The sequence below is a fragment of the Nelumbo nucifera genome, chromosome 5 (genome assembly GCF_055504915.1).
Source record: "Nelumbo nucifera cultivar China Antique chromosome 5, China Antique-T2T, whole genome shotgun sequence".
Classification (NCBI taxonomy): Eukaryota; Viridiplantae; Streptophyta; class Magnoliopsida; order Proteales; family Nelumbonaceae; genus Nelumbo; species Nelumbo nucifera.
This window is the reverse complement of record NC_142653.1, coordinates 45628335-45655764: the sequence shown is the minus strand read 5'-3', so window position 1 is coordinate 45655764 and position 27430 is coordinate 45628335. Positions and strand designations below refer to the sequence as shown.

At 36.9% G+C, this 27430-nt stretch overlaps 1 protein-coding gene across 1 annotated transcript; it reads left to right on the top strand.

The window, feature by feature from the left end:
* The first annotated feature begins 7625 nt into the window (after positions 1-7625).
* Positions 7626-25791, top strand: LOC104608537 (uncharacterized). Its single transcript, XM_010274569.3, has 5 exons — positions 7626-8279; positions 8549-8801; positions 9306-9397; positions 12269-12382; positions 25444-25791. Exons 2-5 carry the CDS (start codon positions 8600-8602, stop codon positions 25648-25650), a joined length of 615 nt encoding a protein of 204 aa, XP_010272871.1. The 5' UTR covers positions 7626-8279; positions 8549-8599; the 3' UTR covers positions 25651-25791.
* The last annotated feature ends 1639 nt before the right edge of the window (positions 25792-27430 follow it).

Here is a 27430-nt window from a genome sequence, read left to right as displayed (position 1 = left end):
TGAATTGATGCCCTTAAGGCATCAAAATGCAGAGTTGTCAACGGGGAATATGACTCCCACCCCATTGCCATTCCTACACACCTTATAGTTATACATATTTACTTAAACCTACCATATAGTTTTCATTTTACTAAAACATCCCATATATTTTACAACTTATTTACTTAATCAACCTTTCATTAAGGAGTGTTTGTTTTGCCATTAGACCCATGATTTGTTATTCCAAAAATGCCCTTAACATTTTTTTTTTGTATAGAGAACTAAATTGACCAAATATAGACAATAGAGTGGTTGCCAATGTCTTATTAAGGGAAAAATGGTATTTTTATTTTTTTATTAAATTTATTTAAATGAACATTAGGGTCAACATTATCATTTTCTACTGCCATCTAATGGAAGATTGATTAAATCCATTGCAAATTATAAGTGGTATTTTAGTAAAATGCTAACTATAGGGTAGATTTTAGTAAATTCATGAAACTATAAGAGGTATTTTAGTAAATAACCCTTTCTATTATTAACTTTCGCATCACATGGGTCCCCGCTAATAAACTAATAAGCTAAACACTTGAAGAGATTTACAAATCTAAGTGAGAAACAAATAAGCCAAGAAGGCTACTCTATTTTTCTTACTATAACTAATTTAGATAAAAAATCTTAAAAGAATAACTCTTTATCATAATAATGCTCTCTTTTTTAATTGATATTCACAAATCGAGTTCTTATTTCTCTTTCAATCCAAAACCACTAATTTATAGTAGTGAGAGAATTTGACCATTTGAGAGCCGTTAGTGAGGATTCAATCTATTCTTGGTAATGTTCAAATCAAGTTTCCAATGAGTAGAAGGCACACCATAAGAAGAAATAGCCATTATGCCTTCTAATGGTCAACAATTTTTATAGGTAATCAATTGCTACAAGTCGATAGTCAACTAGCACTTGTAGGAAGGTATCGACTTGTAGGAAGGAATCTTTCTTCTCTAGTAGTCAACCACTCCCTTCTAGTAATCGATTATCAACTCATACCAACTCTCGACTATCAAGCATATTTGACTCATGAATAGTGTTTTCTTAAATACTAGACTCCGCTGTCATGGGTATTCGACTCATCATTTCTTATAATCTACTCTTCATTGTTCATATCCTTAGAAACTTGAATATTTATATTCCAACGATGGCAAACTCGCTTCTTTAGGCTTTCAAAATAAGATTAATTATTTTTTAAGTCCAAAAACACTTAAGAACCGGACCTAGTGCTAATCATTGGTCTCTAAGATTTGGTTTCACCAAGATTTCTTTATTCTTCATCTTTTGGTAGCAAAATTCATCTTCATTTGGAGAAATTCAATAAGATTGACAAATGTTCAATTCCTTATTCATGCTTTGCTTTCTCATAGCATTTGTCAAACAATTGTAGCTTAATGGAAATTGTTGTATACTTAGCACCGGTCATTAGTACTCTCAATGAGTTTGTTATCATCAAAATATATAGGACCAACATTTCCCCCCTTTTTTGTGAAGACAATCCATTGATAAAAAATGATAACAAATAAGCACAAATAGAGAGTAAAATGCTAACTCCCCCTGTCTATATATGCTACCCAAAAATAATAATGCACAATAAGCACAGAATCATGTAAAATATTTAAGAAATATTAACATTTAAACTAAATCATAATTATCTTTGAAAAAAATTAAACATTTAAGCACAATAACCAAAACTCCCCTAAATCATGTAAGCTGATGGCCATTCATAATCATTCATTAATCTCCCCTTAAATGAGGAGACATCTTTTCCATAACTCCCCTTATTTGAGGAGACTTTCTCACTTAGATCTCTTGTCCTATTTCTTACCCCCCAAACTATATCATGCTCAAATATCATTTTTCAAATCAAGCCCAAATTCTCCCCCTTTTGGCATCAGTAAAAAGGAAAGGAAGCTTGGGAAAATTAGTAGGGAAATCATAAAAATACACAAATCCAAACATGTAAAAGCATAAAAAAAAATAGATCAATTAATTTGTGCTTAAATAATTTCAACAACATATTAAGGTTACATTGTTACTTAAGTAAATTGAGTTGTTAATAAAATTATCTAGAATGCCTAATACACTCTCTCCCAAGTAGGACGATAGTGTTGAATGTTGCATGAAGGTTGATTTATGTCTCACATGTTCTATTGACATTGATGTATTATTTATTTTATTGAGTTTCAATGTTGTTTGGATTGGAAACCCATTGATAGATCTAAGAAGATGGAGTAACATATTAGTAATGTTTTCAAGCATGTATGTTTGTTGTTAAAGGATACAAGAGTGTGGCTTTTTGTTGCTACTTGGGAGGCTTCATATCTCAACATTGGGTATGCTTATGCATGGTTGATTGGTTCATATATTGATATATATAAATCTTGGCTAAGCTCCATTTAAAAAATATCAAATATTGTTATTTAAACCTACATTCAACCAATTCAGTTTCCTTTGTTATTAGGAACCAAATCTTACCACTCCCTTATAGAATGCGGGTATCTTTTAAGTTATAACACTAATCCATGCATCAACAAGTGTCTTTTAGTATAAATATATAAAGTAAAATATAGATTGCATAGAAAGTCCTATAGAATATTTGGACTCACATATCATCAATATCCAAGTCCATGTGATATCCATAAGTGGCCAAATTATCTCCAAGTAGAAAGAGGAAGAAAAACACCATGTAAATGCACTTTACATTGAAACCCCTCCCCCCAAACACAAATATACACTTAAGGGAAGCCATAGTCATCTAATTTCAACTATTGTTATTCCAGTTTTCTCCATAGGATGGTCATGAAAAAGCTTTTGAGTTCCCTAAGGTACCATAAACTTCTAATAAAGCTTGCTAACTAACTAGAAATAAACTAAAGAAGGATAAAAAAGTTCTACTAAATAAAGAAAAGATAAACTCTTACCTCCACAATCAAATAGCAACACCTATGACAGTTCAGGAACTTGATTTAATTGACATCCAAACTCCAAAAAAAGAAAAGAATCAGTTCTACAGTATGGATGTATCTATTGGGCACCTGGTTATTATTCCCTAAAGAGGTCTAAAACCATGATTAGAGTTTTGTCTCTGGGTGAACAAAAGAAGATATGTTCATAGCCTTTCCTATCATCTTTTATATGGTGTACTAAAAACCTATTGTTTCAAGTGTGGCCCAAGACTTTATTATACTTGACATCTATAATTAATAAATTGGTTCTATGAAATAGTAAAACAATAAAATGTTTATATGTTGACAAAACAAGTGTTTTTAACCAATAGAATTCTATTAATAAGTCAGCATTTTTAACTAGTAGTAATATCCATGTTACAATCACCCTTCCTAGGCAAAATGGGTTACACGGATTAGAGTAGGCTTCCCTTCTACAAATCTAAAAGCTTCTTGTTAAGATCTTAACTGGTTTTGCCAAATTCAATGGTAAACGGACCCTTAAAAGGGCTAGGTTTGTATGGGTATTCAAGTGTCACTCCTAGCCCATTTCAAGCCTTGTAAAGCTATTGATAACGCTATTACAGTTACTTGATCTACACTTGAGAATCTTACTTGAACTTCTGTTGGAAGTTAGAACAGATAATTTCAGGTCTAAAGCTAACTTGAATTAGCTTTACTAAATTTTACTTTAGTTAATGTTGGGTCCTAAGCATGTAAACAATAGAACTACTACGAGATAAAATTATGTTTTGGATGGAAGAGCATTGCAACTTGGGAGTTACTCGCCCTCGGCCAAAGAACATTTGAAGAAGGTGGGTAACATAATTATTGTTTTTTCCTCAAAAGTGTTGTGTTTTTATTTAGTGACACGTATCAAATTGTTTATGTTGAACTATTTGTCAAAAAAAGTACTCATGTTAAAGTAATTGCATGTTTGTTAAAATAATTACTTTTTATATGATGAATTAATTTCATATCATATATTATATGGAATATATGGAATTAAGTCATGTTATAACTATACCTAATGTGTGGACATCAAAGATGACCCATGTGTCAATGTAGGTACTTGTCCTTTAATGTCTGGAAATATGTGGGGCCCCACATTGATTTTTTGTATAGGTGAATGTGTGAATAGAACTCATAGGTGATAATTACATATGCCAAAGGGATTACATTGATATCTTGTATAGGGAAATATATTAATGGGGCCCACTTTAATATTTTGCATAAAAAAATAAAAGTGTAAGTGAGACCCACAATTACTATTTGCCAAATGATCTTTTGGTCTTTGAAGATCTACTTTTGAAAGCTCTTCAATCTTTTGAGGTCTTAAGCTTTTAGAAGATATTTCTAAAAAAACTTGTCAAACACCTCCTTAATCTTAAAACTTTTATCTTTAAATTCTATCAATATATTTTCTTAGTTTGTAGGGAGATATATTCATCCACACCAATGAATTCATAAAATAATACTTAATATCTCATAATTGAATAAATTATTCTTATAGGGAAAGTGGTTGTGAAACTAATTTATCTTTTGAATATGCCAATTCTAAATTGCAATCTTTTTGTGACTTAGGACTATTGGGCTTGAACAGTAGAGCACATTGGTGCAGTAAGGAATGAGTTAAATACTAAAATATATTTTCTTAGCAAATTGAAAATTTTTGCAATTTTCCTACATTTTCTTTCAATTTTCTACAAATCATACAATTTTCATGAAATTTTTTGGAATTTCTATATTTCTATATTTTTATGTTTTTTTTTTTTTTTTTTACAATTCAAGGTTTTACCTTACGAATTTCATGTTATTTGGGTTGACCTGACCTAGTTCTGTCATGTGGTAGCATGAAGAAGGGGCAATGGCCATTTTACTCTTCAGTTGGAATTTTTAGGGTCAACCATATTGGTCCAATCTATTTCTACCATGTGACAGCTAGAGGAAGGGACATAATTACTCTTCAATTGGAATTTGTGGGTTAACAGGGTTGACCTAGCTTAGTTCTACAATGTTGCAGACAAGAGAAGGGATAGGGGTCAGGCTTCTCTTAAATTAGAATTTTCGGGTATACGATTTATCCCAACCTGGTTCTGCTATTTGACAACTAGAAGAAGGGACATAAGTTTGTTTTTCTTAAATTTGATTTTTTGGATATATGGGCTGGCTTAACTATAAAAAAAATGAAAAAATGTTTAGTTTGGATAAGCAAGTCAAAATAGGTGTATTAGGGTGGACCACAATCCATTAACATGCAATTAATATGGGTGGCAAATGGGTGTAGGTCATTAAATCCAAGATCAACATGAAGCATTGCATTTCAGCATGAAGAATGATCCTAAAACTATCATATCCATCACACATCGGATCCAAAATCACCATCAAACACCACATTTTAACCAATGCTAAGATGATCATGGAACAATGGTCCGATTATCGTCGCATTTCAACCAAAACGATCAAGTACAATTTGTATAATTCATTTGATTTTGTTTTTTCTTTGTAAGAATTCATTTGATTTAGATATTTTCATTTACCGAGAAAATGGTACCATGTAGCTTACAAACATGGAAAATAAATTGAAGCTCTAGGATAAATTTTTTGTTGATGCTCTTGTTTTAGTAGTTTTCAAACTTTAGAAGACTACTCATCACTGGACAAGAGCATTGGGATTTTTGTTACTTCTATCATTTTTCCCCAAAAGGGGGTTTCTTACTTGCTTATCCCACTAAAGTTAAGATGCTAGCTACGCTAACTAGGATTCATATTGTTAGAGACTTCGATATCTCAAGCCTGAGCATCAATTGCGATTCAAAAACACAACCAGATGATTGAGAAAGATGGATAGTGGACCTTTGATGTTGGCAAATTACTTGGCAGAGACTAGAAGCATCTTGAATTGGTGGAAATGCATTTTTTTATCAACAAATTAAAGAGTTTGAGATTTTCCATACACCCAAGAAAAAACAAAGGATTCACAATAGTGCCCAAAAAAGTTGATTTTTATTCACCTCTTGTTTTGCTAATGCATCCACCATCCCATCTGCAGTTCTTCTAACCCACATGAAGGTGTTTAATTCCCTCGATAGGCAATCTATCTCCCTAAAACTATGTTTGTAACACCAAGAGGTAGGGCAGAAGCCTTTTGCCCAAGTGATGATCAACTTAGAATCTCCCTCTACTTCCAATGAGTTAAAGCCATATTGTTTTGTTAATCTCAAACCTTGTAGTAAGGCCATTAAGTCAACTATTAGAGAATCTCCCACTTCAATAGGATTCGAGTACAATTTCTCATGTAATTGATCAATCTAACACATTGGATTTAGTCTCTTTTGAGATTAAAATCCAACAGTTTTTACCCAATGTGCCACTTTAAACTTTTGATACTCTACTAAGTCCTCCTTGGATCTATTTTATTTTATTGAAATTCTCCCATCCCTTTCTTCCTAAGTCATCCACACCATTGCTACTCTCACTATCTTCTACATAATTCTCCCTCTTTTTTGGCTGCCTTAAGAAGTTTGGGTTAAAGAAACTAATCACATCTTGGGGCTAGACCCACTTGCAACCAAATAGAGAGCAAAAGTATTCTCAAACAAATAGTACAAAAGGACATGAAGTAGATGGAATAAAGTTTCACTACTAGCTTTTCAAAGGAAACACAAGTGGGGAGATCCCGAGAGAGGAACATGTTTGGCCTTCTCTTTTGTAGCAAATGACATGTATTTATCTTTCTTATTAGGACTTTCCAACATGGGGTTTGCACTTGGGTGGGATAGGCTTATTCCAAATCTCTTTCATCCAAAAGTTCTCTAAATTAGTGGAATGTTGAAGAATTTTAAATAAAAAAGAAAAAGTGAAATAATCATAAGGATAAGATGACTAGACCCTCATTTTCTCCAATTTTTGAACCAAAAAGGTTGACTCCAGTTTGGTTAAAAGTTGAACAAGAGAAATAAACTCATCATCTCTCAGCCCCCTTAAAGGGCAGTTTAGTGTATAAGGCTCCCACTAAATGCAAAGTTTGGGGAGGGACAAATGTACTTAATTTAAGCCAAAACTGGGAAAAGGTTCCAAATGATGAAATAGGTTCATGTTTGTAACTAGAGAGTGTAAAGAAGAGGGTATTACACCATAAGGGGTAACTCAACTCCCAAAAGAGAACTCTATTCCCACCTCCCACATCATAATGAATAAAGAAAAGTTAGATATCTTGTATAGATTTTCAAGGGGGAACTTAAATGGAAAAGGAAGCTACCTTTGCATCTCAACCATTGTCTTGCACACTACAATGCTTGCAATAACCTTGTGCCGAAGCCTATCCCTTTCAAGGGAAAAATCTCCATAAGAATTTTTTTTTCAATAATAGAAAATTTTCATTAAGATAAAATAATTACAAAGGTATACCACAAAGAGAGGTGAACTCTCTTAACTCTCTCTGAAATGTAAACTGATTACCTAAGTTACAACACAGTTTAGAAAAGTTGATACCTTCTCACCCCTTGTTTGACAAAGCATTAACAAAGGAATTATCAATTCTTTTTATCCAATATGGCATATTAGGTTTACAATACCTAGCCCACCTTTTTTCTTTTGACAAAGCATTGACAAAGTATGTGTTCCAGGAGAAAACGATTCAGAGGATGGAACTTCTAATGCTCTTCACGCTTAACTAGAAGATGAACCCCATGACCCCACTCTCTTTCATCGATCACATCATAAGAAGGCTGAGATTGAAGAACCATTTGCACTGGAACTTCCTGAGGAGATGTGAGCGCCTGCTCTTCTCTACCATTGTCGGTAAGCAACTAAGCAAAGCGGTTGAAGAGTTATCCTCTCCCTCTTTCGCAAAACAAGATTTCCCATTACAAAGTATTGTCTTAGAATTTCTGCCAAAATGCCTAACCACCTCCCTTTATGAAATTTCATCTTGATAATAGAGAAACCCGAAACTCCTTCCATTGCAATGGCGGGGCCAATGAAGCTCGACTCGGCTGGCCTCATGCAGTAGTCCATATGCTATGACAAAGAAAAGAGCTGGATACTCTCCGTTTCTTGGGGGTTCGCCGTTCAGATATTTTGGGGTGTATTCTCACCCGAGAGATGGATATACCTTCAAGAACTTTCCTCAATTGGTACGGGAAGGTTGACTACACTACATAGTGCCTTCAACACTCACCCAGTCACACGAAATCCATGGCAAAAGCCCTTCGTGTTTTACTTGTCTATGGCAAAATATGATTCCACCACAAGACCATGAGCGAGTAACATCGCCACTGAGTTCCTGAAAGTATTGAGAGAGTAAGTTTGGAATTTTTGAAAATATATTAATCAGATAATGTTACATGTGAACGGTTTATGACAGTTCATTAACGGTAAGGGAAATTTTAGATAATTGTAAAAAAAAATAGAAGTCGTACAAGATAATAGTTAAATACTAGGATATAATTAGTCAATTATTTAAACAATAGAGGTATTTTAAGAAATTTGAAAAAAAAGGCCTTAAATTCTACTTTTACATTTTTGATACTCTATTTGCCTTTCTTCTTTTCTTTGTCTCTGATAACCAGCCATCACAGACAGAGGAGCACAAACTAGGGTTAGTGTGTCCATGAAGTTCCATGGATAACGGTGATAAAGGTGATGTACCCGTGCAACTTTCGCCGGAGGCTCTCTCTTTCTTGGCTGAGGGGATCTCCTTGGTTCTTTCCCGATGGACTGCGCTTCAAGTGGCCATCGAGAACGAGTGGGGTGGCAGGGACTCCTGCCAGAAATCTGAACAACTTGCTCTCAGCATCTTTTCTTGGTTCTCCCAATCGAAAGGTACAATTCAGGTTTTCTGGGTTAATATCAAGTAACATTAGGAGTTTAAAATCTTACTTCGAGTTTATTGTTTAGCGAATTCCAATCCATTCTATTATCCTTTTTAATCAAGACAAGAAGAAAGAAACTTAAGTAAGGCATCATAAAGAGAAACAAAATCCAGATATATGCCATTGTGTCTGCAAGTTGAAATCTTAGGTTATTTTACACTCTTCTATATGGGAAGGCCATTATGATGATATTATGATGTTTCTATTTATATTGCGTCAAGCTGTCAGCTATAAGCTATCCGCTACTGGAGTTACTTTTAGTGGAGAGTTTTATAGTTTCCTAAATTAATAGAACCGTTTGATTGTGGTTACAAATGAGAATGATTATAATAATAATAAGAATCAAGAAATTCATTTTTAATATTTTATTCTAAAGTGATTTTCGATTAAGATATCATTTTTGCTTCATTTGTTTATTCATCTACAGATCTACTTACAATTTTGTATTTTCCAGAGCCACATTACATTGATGATTTAGAAAACATGCTCGATGAAAGCATGGTGTTTTCTTTCAATACTGAGATTGAGGATGGTAGCATTGAGGAGGTATGCTTTTCTTTGTGTTATTTTGTAGGCTAGTTTCACCATAAGCTGTTCTTATGATCCGATCCTTCTTCTAAGATTCATGTTTCTTTAATTTTGGGATACATTGTTCTTTATGATAAACTAACATGTTAATTATGCATATTTATGTTCATGCATTAAGAGGTCTCTAGGTAAAAGAATTTATTTTGTTATTTATTTGTATTCTCAGTGTTTTAAAAGGTATTTCCTAGATGCACTAGCTATGCACATTTTAAAGCACGAACCTTTCCTCAACCCAAGCGCAGCCCCTTTCAAAATGTGCACTTTTGGTCTCTGTGTGCTTTGACCCAGGTGCATGTCTTTTACAAGTTTGTTTTTTAGGTTTTATTTTTCTACATTCTTATGTGCTTTACACATTTTTAATGGTTTATAACCTTCTAAATTACCCTATATTGGTGCTTGTGCACTATTAATGGTCCATTAATTTTTAAAAGGAACAAGAAATAAAGACCTTTTAGATACCTGAAGCCTTAGTTGTTGTGGATAGGATCTGGGGTAGAAAAATTTTCACTAAAGAAGCAACAACAATACAACTGATGTTTGATCCTCAACCTAAAACAGAATGAACTATGGCCAAAATCATAAAACTTACCCTCTTGTATATATGGGCCAATAATTCAGATTGGTGGTATTGTCTCTGAACCCCTCATATGGATTTGTTTGAACTTGCCTCAAGGGGCCTTGAAGAGGTATAGTCATAAAGTCCCCAACTTCCTAGGATTAAGTTTCTAAGATGTCTAACATCACACTAGCTATTTTAAGTAATGCGACTAGGAAATAGGCAAACATGTTGAGAGTTTCACATGCTTGAATTGTTGAGTGTTTGAAGCAATTTGGTATGATCCACATTTGTTTGCTTTTGCTTTCAAATCGGATTCATTTTATATGTCATGCCAGTGTATTTTGATTTGAGCTAATAAGCTTTCTAAAGCATTTATTTCTTTTAACTCAGGTTTCCATATTTTTTATGTTTACTGTTATTTATTTTTTAAAAATTTGTGTCTAACTTAATCCAGGCTCATGTTGAGGTGCAAGATCCTTGAACGTTTCTTGTGTTTCTATCTTTCAATATATTATGTTCATCTTGGAATTTTCTTCAAAACTCTCTGATACAGTGTTTGGCTGGGACTTGATTTTATGATTTGTGGATAATGCTTATGTTTCTAGTCCACTTCTCAAGGCACACTAAAAAGTTTTTCTTGCCTCATCCTACTGTCCTACCTAAAGGAAATTCATTCCAGTTGTTCCTTCAGAAGTGCAGGAGCACTTTTACTGCTTATACTGGGATATACCTTAGAAGGCCAACATACTTCATTACCACATAGCATGATCTATATATGGTGTTTGGGCACTAATAGATACCTTCACCTTCTCCAACTGTCAAAATTGGAGATATGTAGCTTTAAGTTTGAACAACCATGGAAGCTGATTTGATTATCTAAGTTATTGCTGTCTGGATTACCTTTTGTTTTGTTTTGTTTTTTTACATCCTTGGTATACAAGTTTTACATTTTCTTGTTAATTGCCTTCTTTGCATCTCCTAATTCTAGACTGAATTTGTTTGCTATGGTCATATGCATTTGTATTTTTAAGTAAATTTTCTCTTTTCTTAGTGGATGTTTGTCAATAAATGGTAGAATTAATTATTAAAATTTATATATTAATAAATATTAAGATATATTATATTGATTATTTGAAAATTAACGTATATGCATACACATTTTGTTTTTTTTTTGTTTTTTTTTTCACATTTTAGTTACTCCATTTTTCAAATTTCAACGGTTACTAATTGTGTCCCAATATCTCACACTTTATATAAACCATTAAATTATGGTTTTTACATTTAAGTAACTTATTTACAATCATATAAAACTTGTAATTATTGTTATTAATATATTTTTTAGGATTTATTCGAGTTTCCTAGCATATTTATGCGTATCTTGATTTGTGTCTGTATCCATGCGTATCCAAAGCGTATCCTGATACTTCTCTTAAAATTGTCTTTTCAATACACCTTGTGTTTCTGATACTTTGAAGTTTGAACCTTGATTTTAGGGTATGTGGAGCTGCTTGTATTGTGGAGGGGAACTGATGGATTTTTTTTTTTTATTTTTTTTTCTCTTGATAGTTGAAGTGATGTCTATTATATTAAATATTTTCAAAAGAAGGCCAAATACCTATATACATGGACTTTGCATGGTTAATGAGATTGAACCATCTAGAACATAAACATGCATAGTCCTCTATGCATCAAAAGAAGAATAAACAATGATTTGTTCCAAGTTCCAACTTTTCTTTGATAATAACAAGAAGAAAAAGCTTTCATTAAAAAGAAAAAAGGATTACAAGTTCATGGTGAAGAGCTTTAACCACCCAATTCGTTCGTGTAGGTTTTATCAAGACTTTTCTAGGACTCCTTGCCACTCGGCCTTGAAAGTTATGGTTCCTCTTTCTTTCCATGCATCATATAGCACAACCATTAAACTTAACATAAGTTGTACACTGAATAGTTAATAGTTGATGGTCTACTTAACTAAGAAATATGTGTACACATTAATCTATACTGATAAGTTTTACCAATTAGATAAGAAGTGAAGTTAACCATTGTAGAATCATTTAAACCATGCTCTATCGGATTACTTAAAGACAGTAAAACTTGTTCCCATTTCCTTTATTCTGTCTTTTCTAGACTTCTAGTATTTGGCCCAACTTTTTATACATTTTGATTTCTACACTAACAAGTGGTTAATAGGGGATAATCACCAGAAGTATCTGTAGGATTCCTACTATTGATATTTTAATGCTTATACATTCTTTGGATGTTCAATGTAGGTGGCAGAAAAGTTAATGATTATGCATGAGGACTGTCTACAAGGCAATTATGAATCAATTGAAAAGCTAAGGAAATCCAACTCTGGAAAAGAAGCCATTTCTCAAAGCAGAAAGGTAACTGTTGTAATATATTGCTTGGTTCAAATGGATTTACTGTTGTGTTTATGAGAATAATTTTTTGTAGGTTCGTTAACAGAATGTATCATGAATGTTTTTTTTTTTTTTATGTATTTTTTAGATTTATATTCTTTAAACAGGTAGTGCTATTCATTTAGAGCCTATATTGCAGCATTGAAAAACTAAGGAGATAGTACTTGCTTACTACTATCGATAAGGTGGTGGTGTAGTTATCTACTACCATGTCTCTTGGCTTCTATTGATTCTGATATCAAGAGTTTGAGCCTCTCTTCCTGAAGGTTAAGTATTAATTTGTATTAATCAAAATCCTTACGCCCCATGTTCACCAAGGACCTATACAGTGGGAATATATAGTTTTACATCTCAGAATTTACAAAAAGATTTCTATTTTTTTTATCAATAACTGGAATTCATTAGATTAAAAGAATTTTAGTTACACCACTCCAGAGAGAGATAAACAGGCTTAACTCTCTCCAGGAAGATAACAAAAAAGAAAAAGTTACAGACCAGCTCAAAACATTTGACCCCTTCCCACCCCCTGCTTTGCCAAAGCATCAGCAAATGCATTTGCTGTTCTCTTGACCCACTGAAATTTGATTTCCAGTCCTCTAGTTAGCCATTTAGTCTCCCTCCTCTCATTAGCAAATTTCCAAAGTTCATTACCTTCTTGTAACCAACTTAAGACCAGTTTTGAGTCCCCTTCAATGACTAACTTTTGTATATTCAGTTCCTTAGACTTCCTTATACCCTCCAGTACTGCATAGACCCCAGCTTTAAGAGAGTCTCCAACCCAATGGGACCTGAATACATAGCGAGCACCTTCCCATCCTCGTATCTGAAAACCCCTCCTACACCTGATGGACCTGGATTTCCTTCACTACTTCCATCAAAGTTTAACTTTATAAGTCCACTTCCTGGTGGTGACCACACAGGACAAACTAAAGAGTTCTTTTGAGAAAAAAATTATCATATGATTTCCTATAAACTGACCTATGTACACTGTTGAAGTTTGACTTGCCCTAGAATTCTGTCTTGTTCGTTGATTGTAAAGTAAAGTAGACAGCAAGAAGTAGGATAGGAAAGAAGAAAAGAGAGAAGAGAGAAAAGAGAGAAAGGCTGGTTCGAATTAGAGAAAAAAGTCAATCCCTAGATTCGGCCAGACCTGTTATTATATTATTAACTTATTGGAAAAGACTTGAGTGCCCTTCTTTAAGTAAGAGGCACTCGAACTAACATAACAGTACACATCAACATTCTCAACAAGTACAAAGACTGAAATACCCCTTCACTAACACCACTAACACTCCCCCTCAAGCTGGTGAGTATATATCATATAATCCCAACTTGTTACATATGTAGTCCACTCTCCCCCGACTCAAGCCTTTTGTAAACAGGTCTGCCCACTGGTTTCCCGTACTAACATATGCAGTTTCTATCACCCCATTCAGCACCTTCTCTCTCACAAAATGACAGTCAACTTCGATGTGCTTGGTTCTTTCATGAAACACTGGATTGGAAGAGATATGAACCGCTGCCTGATTGTCACAATAGAGCTTCATTGGAGTACTGATGTCATATCCTATCTCCTGTAGAAGGTTCCTCAACCACACTAATTCACAAGCAGTATGTGCCATTGCCCTATATTCTGCTTCTGCACTGCTTCTTGCCACAACTGTTTGCTTCTTACTTTTCCATGTTACCAAGTTACCCCCTAGAAAGGTGCAATAGCCTGTGGTAGATCGTCTATCAGACATAGAACCTGCCCAATCAGCATCGGTGTATCCTTCTACTACCAGTTTTCCACCACTTCTGTATAGCAAACCACGACCAGGAGCTCCTTTCAGATACCTCACAATCCTTAGCACTGCATTCCAATGTGGGACCAAAGGTTTTTGCATGAACTGACTCACCACACTAACCGCAAATGAAATATCTGGCCGAGTAATGGTTAGATAGTTTAGTTTGCCTACAAGTCGTCGGTATCTGCCAGGCTCTTCAAACACTTCACATATATCACTGCTCAGCCTCGTATTTGTTTCCATAGGTGTCTCAGCCGGTTTAGTACCCAACAATCCTGTTTCTTCCAGTAAATCAAGCACATATTTCCTCTGGCACAAATTAATGCCATGCTTAGATCTTGCTACCTCTATGCCTAAAAAGTATTTCAACTTGCCAAGGTCCTTTGTCTGAAAGTGTTCCTGTAGGAATGCCTTCAATCTGTCAATGCCCATTTTATCATTCCCAGTCACAACGATATCATCCACATACACCACCAATATTATTTTGCCTGCCGAAGAGTCAAGACTGAAGACAGAGTGATCAACTTGGCACCGTTTCATACCAAACTTCTTGACCATCTCACTGAACCTACCAAACCATGCTCGAGGGGACTGTTTAAGTCCATAAATAGCCTTCTTAAGTCTGCATACCTTACCATCCTCCCCCTGAGCAACAAACCCGGGTGGTTGCTCCATGTAGACCTCCTCGAGCAAATCACCATGCAAAAAGGCATTTTTGATATCTAGCTGATGGAGAGGCCAATCATACATAGCTGCAAGAGAGATGACGACACGAACTGACCCTATCTTAGCAACCGGGGAGAACGTCTCTGTGTAGTCAATGCCATAGGTTTGGGAGTACCCTTTGGCAACCAGCTGCCCCTTCAGGCGCTCAACACGACCATCTGGCAAGTACTTAACACTATACACCCACTTACAACCGACAGCTTGCTTCCCAGGAGGAAGAGCGATGAGATCCCAAGTGTGATTATGATGCAGAGCAGAGAGCTCTTCTTCCATAGCACGGCACCACTCTGGAGAGGTAAGGGCTTCCTGGACATCCTTAGGAACAACCACGGAGGATAACAAAGATATGAACTGGCGATGGGAGGCAGAGAGGTGGGTAAGTGAAACAAAATTGGAAATAGGGTGAAGGGTGCAAGTACGCTTACCTTTTCGGAAGGCAATAGGAAGATCTAGGTCGGAGGCTGGTGTCGGAGATGGAGCTGGATCTGTCGACGGTGATGAAGCTAGAGGAGCTGCAGCCGGTACACGCGGGCGATGTGTATACACGTGACGGATGGGTGGACGGTCAACCGATGGTGGCACCGGAGGCAAGGACGTAGGCATGACTGGAATCAGAGGAGGTGGATCAGCCACAGGAAGAGGAAGAGGAGGTGGTGATGTGGGGGAAGCAGCAGCACCGGACCCCACGAAGAACGGAGTAGACTCGAAGAATGTAACACCAGCACATACCAAGGAACGACGAGAACTGGGATGATAACACTTGTACCCTTTCTGAGTTCGGGAATAACCAAGGAAGATACACTTCACGGAACGTGCATCTAACTTGTTAGTCCCGGGACTCAGATTATGAACGAAGCAGACACACCCAAATACCCGAGGAGAAAGCGGAAACGGAGACATGTTTGGGAATAAGACACTAAAAGGAGAACGGCCATCAAGGATAGACGTGGGCATCCGATTAATTAAGAAACAAGAGGTGAGCATTGCATCGCTCCAAAAGGTTTTGGGAACATTCATGTGGTGCATGAGGGAGCGTGCCGTTTCTACAAGGTGGTGGTTCTTTCTCTCAGCAACCCCATTTTGTTGCGGAGTGTAGGTACATGAAGTTTGGTGTATAATGCCATGTTGGTCCAAGTATTCTTGAAAAGATGAAGACAAATTCACGACCATTATCAGAACAGAAAATTTTGATGTGAACGCCAAATTGATTGCGGATCTCAGCATAAAATTTCTGGAAGATGGAAAAGAATTCACTTCTTTCTTTCATTAAATAGAGCCACATCATTCTTGAACAGTCATCAACAAAAATAACAAAATATCGGTATCCATTATATGACATCACTTTATAAGGACCCCAAACATCTGAATGAATTAAAGAAAAAAGACTCGACACACGGTTATCGACCCTAGAACGAAAGGGAACACGATGGTGTTTCCCAAATTGACAAGACTCATAATCTAAAACAGAAAGTTGACTCAATGAAGGGACTAAGGACTGCAACACTTTCAGCGAAGGATGACCAAATCTATAGTGCCACTGGAGAGGAGAAATGGATGACTGAAGGGCCGTTGACGTTCGTCCACCACCATCAAGATAATACAGTCCACCGGCTTCATGCCCTCCACCAATCTTCATCCCCGTCTTGAGATCCTGAAAAACACACATAGAAGGGAAAAAGTGATGGAGCACTTAAGGGACTTGGTCAGCTTACTAACAGACATAAGATTAAATGGAAGCTTAGGTACATATAAAACAGAGGATAGGGATACAGGGTCTAGGTCAACATTACCAACACCATAGATAGATGACGTGGAGCCATTAGCAAGGGTAACAGATTGTGATGTTGAGCAATGAGTGAGAGATGAAAACACACCTGGAGTTCCTGTCATGTGATCGGAGGCTCCAAAGTCAATAATCCAGGGGTTGGGTGTGGATGCCAAACAAGCCATACCTAAGTGTGCAAAGGAAGCTGTGTTCTGCTGCGACTTGGATTGAACAAACCTCTCACACTCATCACGAGGAACACTCACCATCTCCTTGCCCGGACCATCTAAGGGAGTAGAAGGCATCGGGTCAGTTGACCGTTTCTCCTGTCTAGAGCTGAAACTGGTGTCACTAGTCATGGCATGGTTGGCCCACGTCGAGGGAGGACCATGTAAGTCATAGCAGTAGTTAATGGTATGTCCATTCAAACCACAGTGAGTACACTTCCGTGGACCCGAGCCACGTCCTCTACCACGAGCTCCCCCTGAATCTCTGCCTCCAGTACGACCACCACCACGGATATGTGTAGATCCACCACTACCACTCCTACCAGGCTGGGCTCCTCGAGTCCCACTTCTGCCACCTCGACCTCTCGACACTGCAAATGCTGATCTATCGGAGACATTAGAGTCCATAGATCCAATGGAAGCCCTCCGAAGACGAGCAAACACCTCCTCTAAAGATGGAAGAGCAGATCCCCCTAGTATCTGGGCTCGTATTGGTTCATACTCAGACTTCAGCCCCACCAGAAACCGTGTCACATCAAGCTGCTCTCGCTGTTGCTGTTGAACTTTGACATCTGAAGTGAGAGGATGATAGACATTTAACTCATTACGGATATTCCTCACACTGGCATAGTACTCCTCAAGGCTCTGATTTCCCTATTGCAGATTGAAGTATTCCTGATACAGTTGATATACCCTAGTGGTATTATCCTGACCTGAATGCAATTTCTTAGCATGATCCCACACCTCTTTGGCTGTGTCAAGAAACATGAAGTTCACATAGATTTTGGGTTCCATACTGTTCCACAACCATGTAATGATCTGTGCATCTTCTTGTTCCCAGTCTTCATACTCCTGAGAATTAGCAGGGGGTTTCTCCTCTCTTATATGCTTCACTTTCTTCTTTGCCTTCAGAAAAACCTCTACAGACTTGGCCCAAGGGACATAATTCTCTCCATTCAGTTTAATGGAGGTAATTTGTTCATTCAGGTAGTTAGTAGATATCATGACACTAGGTTTACTATCACTATTATCTGCCATTGCCGAACTCCCTTATCACTGAATTCTGAGCACTGAATTATGAGCACTACACACTGCACACTACACACAGACACTTCACCGAAATCTGCACACTGATTTCAACAGTAATAAATGCTGAGAACTGCAACACCACAAACCCTACTCACCGAAATCTGTACACTGATTTCAGCAGTATTAAATGCTGAAAACCGCAACACCACAACCCCTACTCACCGAGGTCTACACACTGATTTCAGCGATATCAAATGCTGAAAAACCACACTTGTAACACCACCAACACTAATCCACAACTATAGGAAGCTTCACCATTAAGTAGACACTATTGCCATTTGAATCACACACAAACCAGAATAAACCCTAGCATAAACCCTAGCATACTGCAATCTGAAAACCCATCATGCGAATTGTACTACACCTCTCATGTATTCCATAACAGAAAAAGTATATAAAAAAAACTTTACCTCATCGCCTGAAGGCCAACCACACGAAGGGCTGAGACACCACTGCACCACACGTACCAGCCCTAACTAGGGCTTAGAAACCACAGCAACCAATCACCAACGACACAATCGGAGGCATAGAAACCTCCTAGGGAAGAGGGCGATCACTCCTTTTCAGCCCTTTTCCCAGTCTCCAACTCACAACTGAGAAACCCAAGAGAAACCCTAATTCGAATGCGCAGAAGGCAGAATTCTAGCAAGTCTGATTTGGTGAACCTAGCTCTGATACCATGTTGAAGTTTGACCTGCCCTAGAATTCTGTCTTGTTCGTTGACTGTAAAGTAAAGTAGACAGCAAGAAGTAGGAGAGGAAAGAAGAAAAGAGAGAAGAGAGAAAAGAGAGAAAGGCTGGTTCGAATTAGAGAAAAAAGTCAATCCCTAGATTCGGCCAGATCTGTTATTATATTATTAACTTATTGGAAAAGACTTGAGTGCCCTTCTTTAAGTAAGAGGCACTCGAACTAACATAACAGTACACATCAACATTCTCAACAAGTACAAAGACTGAAATACCCCTTCACTAACACCACTAACACCAATCCAAGAAACAAATTCTGGTCTTCAACTTAGCTATTAATCCATCTGTTATCTCACATTTGTTTTCTTAAAAAAATCCTTGCGTTCCTTTAACTTCACTAGTTCCAAAAACCGCTAGAGGAGAAATCCTTCATGCAACCTTTCCTTCTTTATTGAGACCCTGCATCATTTTTGAAGGTGTTATTACTGAGCAAGGTTTAGCTGAATGCTTTGGCTGTTTAGTGGGCTGTGGAACCAATGATAAGGTTCCACGCCAGTAATAAAATACATGGGGCCCGCACCTTTCACAGTGGGGCCCATGAATTTATTACTGGCATGGAACCTCATCATTGGTTCCACAGCCTGCTGAACAGCCAAAGCATTCAGCTAATCCGAATTCGTAATTACCAGGGGAAAGGAGAATGCTTACTTGGCTTCTGTTTTATTTTATTTTCATCATTTCTATGGGTTTGGTATCAAATATATATTTTTTTTGGGTTTTAGTTGTTTTTTTTTTTGAATTTATCAGCCTTTGAGTTTCCTTTCAATGATGTTTCCAAACATGCAGCCTTACAGAATCTTCTACAGTTTTTTTATTACAAAAGAAAATTCATTAAAAAGAAAAAAATGGATTACAACAGCAATAAGACATCACCAAGATACAACACTACAATACTACACCCAACAACCACAAACTCAACATCTGAGCCAAATATCAGCCCAGAAAAACCTTTTTTCAATTCCACTTCACAAACAAAGTTCACCCACCACTTCAACGAAACACTGCTCCCTCGGTCACTCAACCCCTAAAACTAACATTACACTTGACAGACCCTTCATCATGACTCTTCAAACTCCTCTTCCACCACCTATCCCTTCTCCCTTTTTGCTCCCAAATCTTTCTTGGCATCTTCATCTTTTTTAGAATGCCATCTCAATTCCATCTTCAAAAAAGCTCTTCTAGCCAACTCCTCCCCACCAAGAAAAAACAAACTAGAGACTTGCTTACTTGAGAATTTTTTTTTTCGTTCTTTTATCAATAACAGAATCATCTATATCTATACTACTATAAAAAGCACGAATGGCCTAACATTGTTTCTGGAATTTTTATTTGACATAAAATACCCTCCTCTTTTCCTATTAAATACACATTAAAAAGAGTAAAAAAGATTTTTTAAAATCTATTTAATACATTGTGTTAAAAGGTAATGCTGTCCTATTAATTCCCTACTAAATGCATTAGAAGACTATTCAGATGCCTTTGTTACTAAAAGCTCCAATATTTATCAAGGAAAAAATACCATATTAATTTAATTATAGATTCCAACGTAAAGTTAGTGGGGTAAGGTTGTTTTTATATCATCATATTGAAATCTGTGTTTCACACCATACCCCATGTGGGACCAGCTGGTGAAGTTGGTACATTTTGGTTCAGTTAATGTGGTGTAATCCAGTTTTTAAGAGCAATAATTATACCCCCATAAGCCATTAATTCATCTCGTTTCCAACTCATAAAAGTCAGTTATTAATAATTTATTGCTAAATTGTCATTGATTCCACTTGCTATAAAATCTTCCTTTTGTTTTTTATGGAAAGTTAAAAACGAGAATAGTTAGGAATAGATATATTTTGGCTGAATTTTGGACTTTTGGGATGTGAAGAAATAAATAAGATCAATTTTATTTTTATTTATTTCTTCTAGAAACAAGTAGTTCAAGGGGCATGGTGTCATTGTGCTTGAGAATAATGGGCAACACAACACCCTCTCAATCACACAACATTTTGTGCATATAAACATGTTTGTTCACAAGTCTTTTAAAGTGTTATACCTTTTTTTATTGAAAGAAATTAATTTAACCAGAATAGGCAGGCATTTTTTTTTTTTTTTGCTTCATGGGGCTACACAACTGGGGGGGGAGTAGACCATCCCTCATCCCTTTAACCCCCCAACACCACCTGGTGGTAGAGATGCCAATGGGTCGGGTTAAACAGTAAACCCAGCTTGACCCAACCCTATAGGGTTGGGTTATGGTTTTGATTCTTTGGCCCGAGTCGGGTTTGACCCTTGCATGTATGCATAGTATTCTTGTAACTTTTTGACTTGTAACTCCATAGCCTTATATTGATTTTGGTTTTCTTCTTTTTTTTTTAAAAAAAAAGATTGGACATATCTCTCATATTATATATTCATCATATTAAACAAAATGTGTAATAAACAATGATGATGATAATAATGATAATTGTTATTGTCATCTGAAATTTTCACGTGCAACGCATGTATACATTCTAATTTCATTAAAGATAAGGAATAAGTTCAAAAGTGGGGGGAGGTAAACTCTCTTTACTCTCCCCCCAAAAAAGTAGAAAAATTACAATATAGCCCAAAGCAACTGATTCCTTCCCACCCCTTGTTTGGCAACTGCATCTGCAAAGGAGTTAGCACATTTTTTTACCCACTGCCAAGGTTCAAAGTATCGATACACCCCTGTGTATCAGCAGAGGCGTATCGGTACTAAAAGCCATGCGCGTTTGTGTTGAAATTTTGAACCTTGCCCACTGCAATTTCACATCCGTACTTAGAGTCAACCACATAAAATAGTCTTCGTTCATTAATGTATGGCCACATGCCATTATCCTCCTTTCCTAACCATCCTATTACCACTTTGGAATCTCCTTCGCAACCATTAGTCTGCTGATATTTAATTCCTTAGCCCTTTTACACCCTCCATCGCAACCATTATTTCATCTTGAAGTGAGTCCCAACTCCAATTGGATCTGAAAATAGAGCAGTGGCTAAACCTTCCACCGTCCTAAACCCCTAAAGGTCCAAGGTAACCTTCACTGCTGCCATTAAAGTTCAACTTGATGAAACCTGAACAAGGTCTAGTCCACAATGGATGAGCAGAACTTCTACTTGGAGCTAAGACAGCCACTTCCAATTATTTAGCAAAGCCACTATATAAATGTCAACAAATAAGTCCATTGTTTTCACCCAATGGACCACCCTAGCAGTGGTCACCTCAATAATTGCCTCTTTACTTCTCTCCTTATCAACATAAATTCTTGGGTTTCTTTCCTCTTAGGCTGTCCAACAAATTGCAGCTCTTGTGCATCTCCACACTATTCTTCCCCTCTTCTTTGTACATCTATCAACAAAAGAATCAAAGAGGCTTTAAACATTTGGTTGGGGAGTTCACCTGCAACCAAACAGAGAGAGAAGCAGGAAATTAATAAGTGGCTGCAAGAGTCACTATTGGCTTCACAGAGAATACACTAGTTAGGAAATAAAAATAAGCACCAACAAGGATTTTTTCTTTGAATAGATTGCAAGTGTTGATTCTTTCCAAGAAAATTTCCTACCAGAGTGCCCTAACCCTTGGAGGAATTGGTTTACTAACGGGGAAAGGTTGCCCTGAATTGTTAGAAGGTTGAATTAAGGCCTTGAAGAAAGAGTCACAGGTAAAGGAACTAGAAGAGGAGAGAGTCCAAATTCAAGAATCCAATTTAGAAGGATCTAAAACAACCCTTTGTAGAATTTGAATCAATGCCAAGATATTGTCCAAAATCCAAATCCAAACCTCTGAATCCCCGCCTAAACCCTAAGTCCTATTCAAGCTTAGGACTCAAACCAAAAGAGGACAAGAAGGTGGGCACAGACTCATTTTTAAAGTTGGAGATAGAGAATAATAAAGGAAATTGATTGTTTAGTGGTGAATCCCCAACCACACATGTTCCCAAAACTTCACCAAATTCCCATAACACAACTTATACCTGACAAGAGGTAGGAAAGAAGGAAGGATGGCATGAATAGATTTTATTGGCACCACATTAGTATCTCGAGCCAATACTCCTGCGTCCTTGCTCTTAGCCACTAACCCATGGATGCATAAGATCACCTTTTTTCACAGTTTATCCATGTCCATTGACAGTCTCCACAACCAATTCCACAACAGAGCCATATTCCTCTTTTGGATGTTCCTGAATCCTAATCCACCAAAATTCTTACTTCTACTATCAACTTCCCATCTAACTTTATGGTCCTTCCTTTCCTCCTTAGGTTCCCACAAGAAATCTCTCATTAACTTGTCTAGACTCCTACAAATCCTAACTGGAATCTTGAACACCAAAAGGGAAACTGGCAAATTGGCCAAAGTCAACTTGATTAAGGTAATTCTGCCACCCAAAGAAAGGTAGTTTCTCTTCTAAGAAGCTAATCTCTTTATAAACCTGTCCACCACTGGGTTCTAGAAACTTACATTTCTCGGGTTTCCTCCCAAGGGTAACCACCAGTAATTCATTGGCCACTAGGGGACTTCATAGCCCAAAATATTTGTACACTCTGACACCTGTCTTTTATCCATATTGATCTCCATGACACAGCTTTTATTAGAAGTTTGATTTTCAAATTTGACATCTTCTCAAACAGTGGAACCACCAGCTTCAAATTCCTCATCCATTTGAGATCATCTCCCTCACAAATAAGATTGTGTCATCAGCAAACTGTAGATGGGTGATAGGCACTCTTTTCTTTCCTACTCTCCAACCTCTGACCAGTTCCCTCAAATCTGCTCTCTGGATCAGCTTACCTAGGATAAACTTGAGGATGTTAATGGTAAAAACAATGATAAAATATGTTCGTGACTTAGTGACTTGTGCCTCTTAATCATGTATGAGTTTGCTAAATTGTCGATTATTAAAATATTCTCATGATTATAAGAAAGATTTAGGTTTTTTTAGATGGATTGGTTGCATGTTGCACTTTAAATTCACAAAGTTTGCCAAATGTGGTTGTAAATGTGATTAGAGTAGTTATGCTTTACTGCTAAAAAAATAGTAGAGTTAGTTTACATTGGAGCAGTTGCATGTGGCATATACTGTCATGTCCTGAATGTGGTCGAGTTTTTGAGCTGTATTGAGCTTATGAAGTAATTAGAAAAGGAAAGGCCACTAGCTTATGGCAAAAGAACCACATTTTAATGCTTTTATCACCAATAACAGTTTTCTTCTCTTCTAGATATGGTTAATCAAGTCTTATATGTTATTGCATTAGTTGGAATTCTTAATCCATTATTGTACAGGAAATTTAGTGCTTTTAGCTGGGGAATGACCGTACCAGGGTAGTTCTTTTGTGCACTGTCTTTGATTTGAAAGATCTTGACGATGTAGGCTATTTTTCCTCCGTGTAGTTCATTGGGAAGAGGGGTTGTGACATACTTTGAAATGTGCCACCTGGACCGAAATATTTCTGATTACAGTCTCTCTTGATCAAGTTTTTTCTTTGAAGATCCTAGCATATCTTTCCTCACAAACACTCACAAAACAATTATAGCCCTTACACATCTCCATAAGATCCTTTCTTTCTTCTTGGGTTATGGGTAGGGGGGATATGGGCTGAACAAGCCTTAAATGTCACCTGGAGTATTCTACCTACAACCAAATAGAGGAAAGGAAGACTACCAAATACATGATACAAAGGACTAGGAGATTGGCAGGTTCTATAAATAGTTTCATACCTTGCTCTACAAGATAAAAAAGACAAAATTGTAGATGAGTGATAATAATGTGTCTTTCTGCCGTAAATTCTCGCAAGTGTTGATTCTTGAACGCATGACCTCCTAGTGCCCATCCCAAATGGATTTAAAGATTAGGGTCTCTTATTGTAAACCCTAATCTTTACCGAACTTGAAAAATGATAAAAAATGAGGCTAGGAGATAAAAATGTCAAGGTGGCTATTTTATTTGTGATGCCTAACTGCATACTAGAACTCAAGTAAAAATATAAGTTGCAAGTTAGGAAAATGAGGCAAAAGGGCCTCCCCTACCAATAGCTGATGTAGCACCTAAGAATCTTTAAAAGTAGGTTGCAATTGAATATCTTTCTCCTATTGCCACTGTTTAAAACTAAAAGAAATTAGAAATAGGTATAATAAGTGGTAGAATATGCTATGAATTTTCATACTAGTTCTTCAGCTTGAAAAGATATCTTTTGAGGAAATTGAAAAGTTGGTGAATTTGCACTTTACAGTATTACCACTTTCTTTCCCCTTATCCTTCCTTTCTTTCCCTTCCCTTCTCTTCCCGTCCCTTTTCTTTTTTTTCTTTTTCCCTTTTTTCTCCTATTTCTTTCCTTTCCCTTTCTTTTCCTTTCCTTTCATTTCTTTTTCTTTTTTTTTTTTGTCTTTTTATAGGTGTGCATGAGGTGTACGCCTCTAGCATGCCTTATGAAAAAAATGCACGAGGCGTACGCCTCTTGCACCTGAGGCGCATGGCTCAGGGAATTTTGGGGGCACCTCACCTGGAGGAGGTGTACTCCCACGCCTTTAAAAATTAAAACACTGCATCAATAGAATAATCTCCCAGATTTCTTATCCAAGATCTTGGATGGCATTGTATCTTGTCCTACTATTGTTTTGTTATGAGAATTTAGAAAGCATAAGGTATCATCGCATTTGTTTGCTTTGGGCCAGGTTATAAATGAAGATGATGAGGACAGCTCAGATGACGAGGTATCAGACATGATGCTTGATGAACCAAAACCAAGATTAAATCCAATTCCCAAGGCAAAGCCAGTTGATGAGAAGCAGATAAGAGAAACCGTAGAAGTGGAAGATGGATGGTCTGTAGTTGGCCCCAGAAGAAACAAGGGTAAAAGAATTATTAGGCCAAGTACTTAACATGCTCTCCTAAATCTCAATCAGAGGAGTGCCTCTTTGTATCCTCAAAATGTTTACTTTTCTAAGTTTTGGTCATATTACTATATAAGACTCTTGTAATATGCTTTGCCGATGGCCCAATGAAAGGTAATTTCTTGATAAGTTAGAATGTCTTTTGGAATTCAGATACGATGAAGCAAATGAATTAGTGACTATGAGCATAGCAATGAGGAAAAAGGAAAAACTCTCTTTTCAAACCACCCAGAAAAGAACTACACCCAACTATCCAAGCATGGAGAAAAAAAGTTCATGCTTCCCTAGGTAATCCATCTGTGTCTGCTATGTAGAGGAATCATGTTAGGAATCTGTACCATCCATCATATCTTTCCCAAGTTGCAGTCACTTGAACCTTAAAATTGTAGTGTTATTGATACATCTGTTAGATAATTAACTTGGTGTATCTTGCCTCTTCAAGGGATTCTTGTAAAATCTTGTTTCTCTTGATTAATGAAATCATTTTCATTTATCAAAAAAAATAACTTGGTGTATCATGGGTATACTAACAATTTCAGCCAGGGTCTCCAACATCTAAACATTTTGATTTGAGTGAGAACGAACCACATTCATGAATCATGCTGTCTACATTGGGAACATTGGCTATATGAAGTACAAGAGATGTTCCGGATGTGCAGATCTGAACTCGTCATTATCATCCAATAGGATTTTGCCATTCCATTCCCATTGGTTGGAGTTTGGATCTTGCATGCAAATGCTGTCATCATGAAAGTGAGAGTCTGGATCTCATGCCCACAAGAACTCTGCCCACGTCTGCCCACATAACATTGCAGGCACACAGGGAGAACATCACATCATCTTAGATAGTATTTTGCACGGGGTAGTGTGTTGTGGGTAGATGTGGGCAGAGTTCTTGTGGGCAGGTGATCCAAAGTTTGAAAGTGAGGAAAGGAGCAAGATGATGTGGTTCCCAACTCTCCATTGTATATGAGAGAGGATTGATGTAGGAGGAAGGTTGTGCAAATTTTGCATTCAAAAGTACAAATTTTATTTAAGATATGATTGATGCAAAATTTGTATTTGATTCTACAGTGAAAAAATCCTCGATGTAAGAGTCAGTGGATCGTTAGGGGATTTTTTATGTGAGAATCGATTATCGATGTAAAAAATCCTCGATGTAAGGTGTTCACTGACCAATGAAAATTAATGGGGGAGGGGGTGAGCTGGATTGGATATGACATGAGAAGGACTAAGGTCGCATTTGGAAACGTTGTTGTTCTCTGATAAAACTGCCATGCCATATTGGCTGCGACAACAACCCACATTTGCTACAACAGTATCATAGCCCTGCATTGAAACAAATAAATCAATGCCTTTGATTTATTGCCATGGCCTCACCTTGAATAAGATGAAATGGCTTCTTGATGGGGCGACTGCAACAGATCCAAGGTCATGATTTTCCATTTTAGCCCTGTGCTAAAACACATCACAGTAAAACTGAATTTCCGCCACAACAAGAAACATCAAAGATTCAAAATGACGCTTTCATGGGAAGTGAGTTTCCCAATGTCCCGGGTATTGTGTTTTTTCAAATAGCAGCCAACCAATTCATTGTTTTCCATCGTTAAAGTCACAATGTTGATTTGGTTTTGATGTGGCATCATTTTCTTTTTTTTTTGGCGAGGGTACCAAACATCCCTAAGGTGTACATCCTTCCAATACGGCCAAAATCAGCCTTTTCTACGGGTATTTTCTTATACTTTTATAAGCTTTTTTTGGTAAGCAT

What these genes read in the sequence shown, in the direction of transcription:
- LOC104608537 (XM_010274569.3), top strand. Translation starts at nt 8,600, where the DNA reads ATGGATAACGGTGATAAAGGTGATGTACCCGTGCAACTTTCGCCGGAG. An exon ending in TTGGTTCTCCCAATCGAAAG is followed by an intron (nt 8,802 to 9,305) that starts GTACAATTCAGG and finishes TGTATTTTCCAG; the next exon opens with AGCCACATTACATTGATGAT. An exon ending in AGGATGGTAGCATTGAGGAG is followed by an intron (nt 9,398 to 12,268) that starts GTATGCTTTTCT and finishes TGTTCAATGTAG; the next exon opens with GTGGCAGAAAAGTTAATGAT.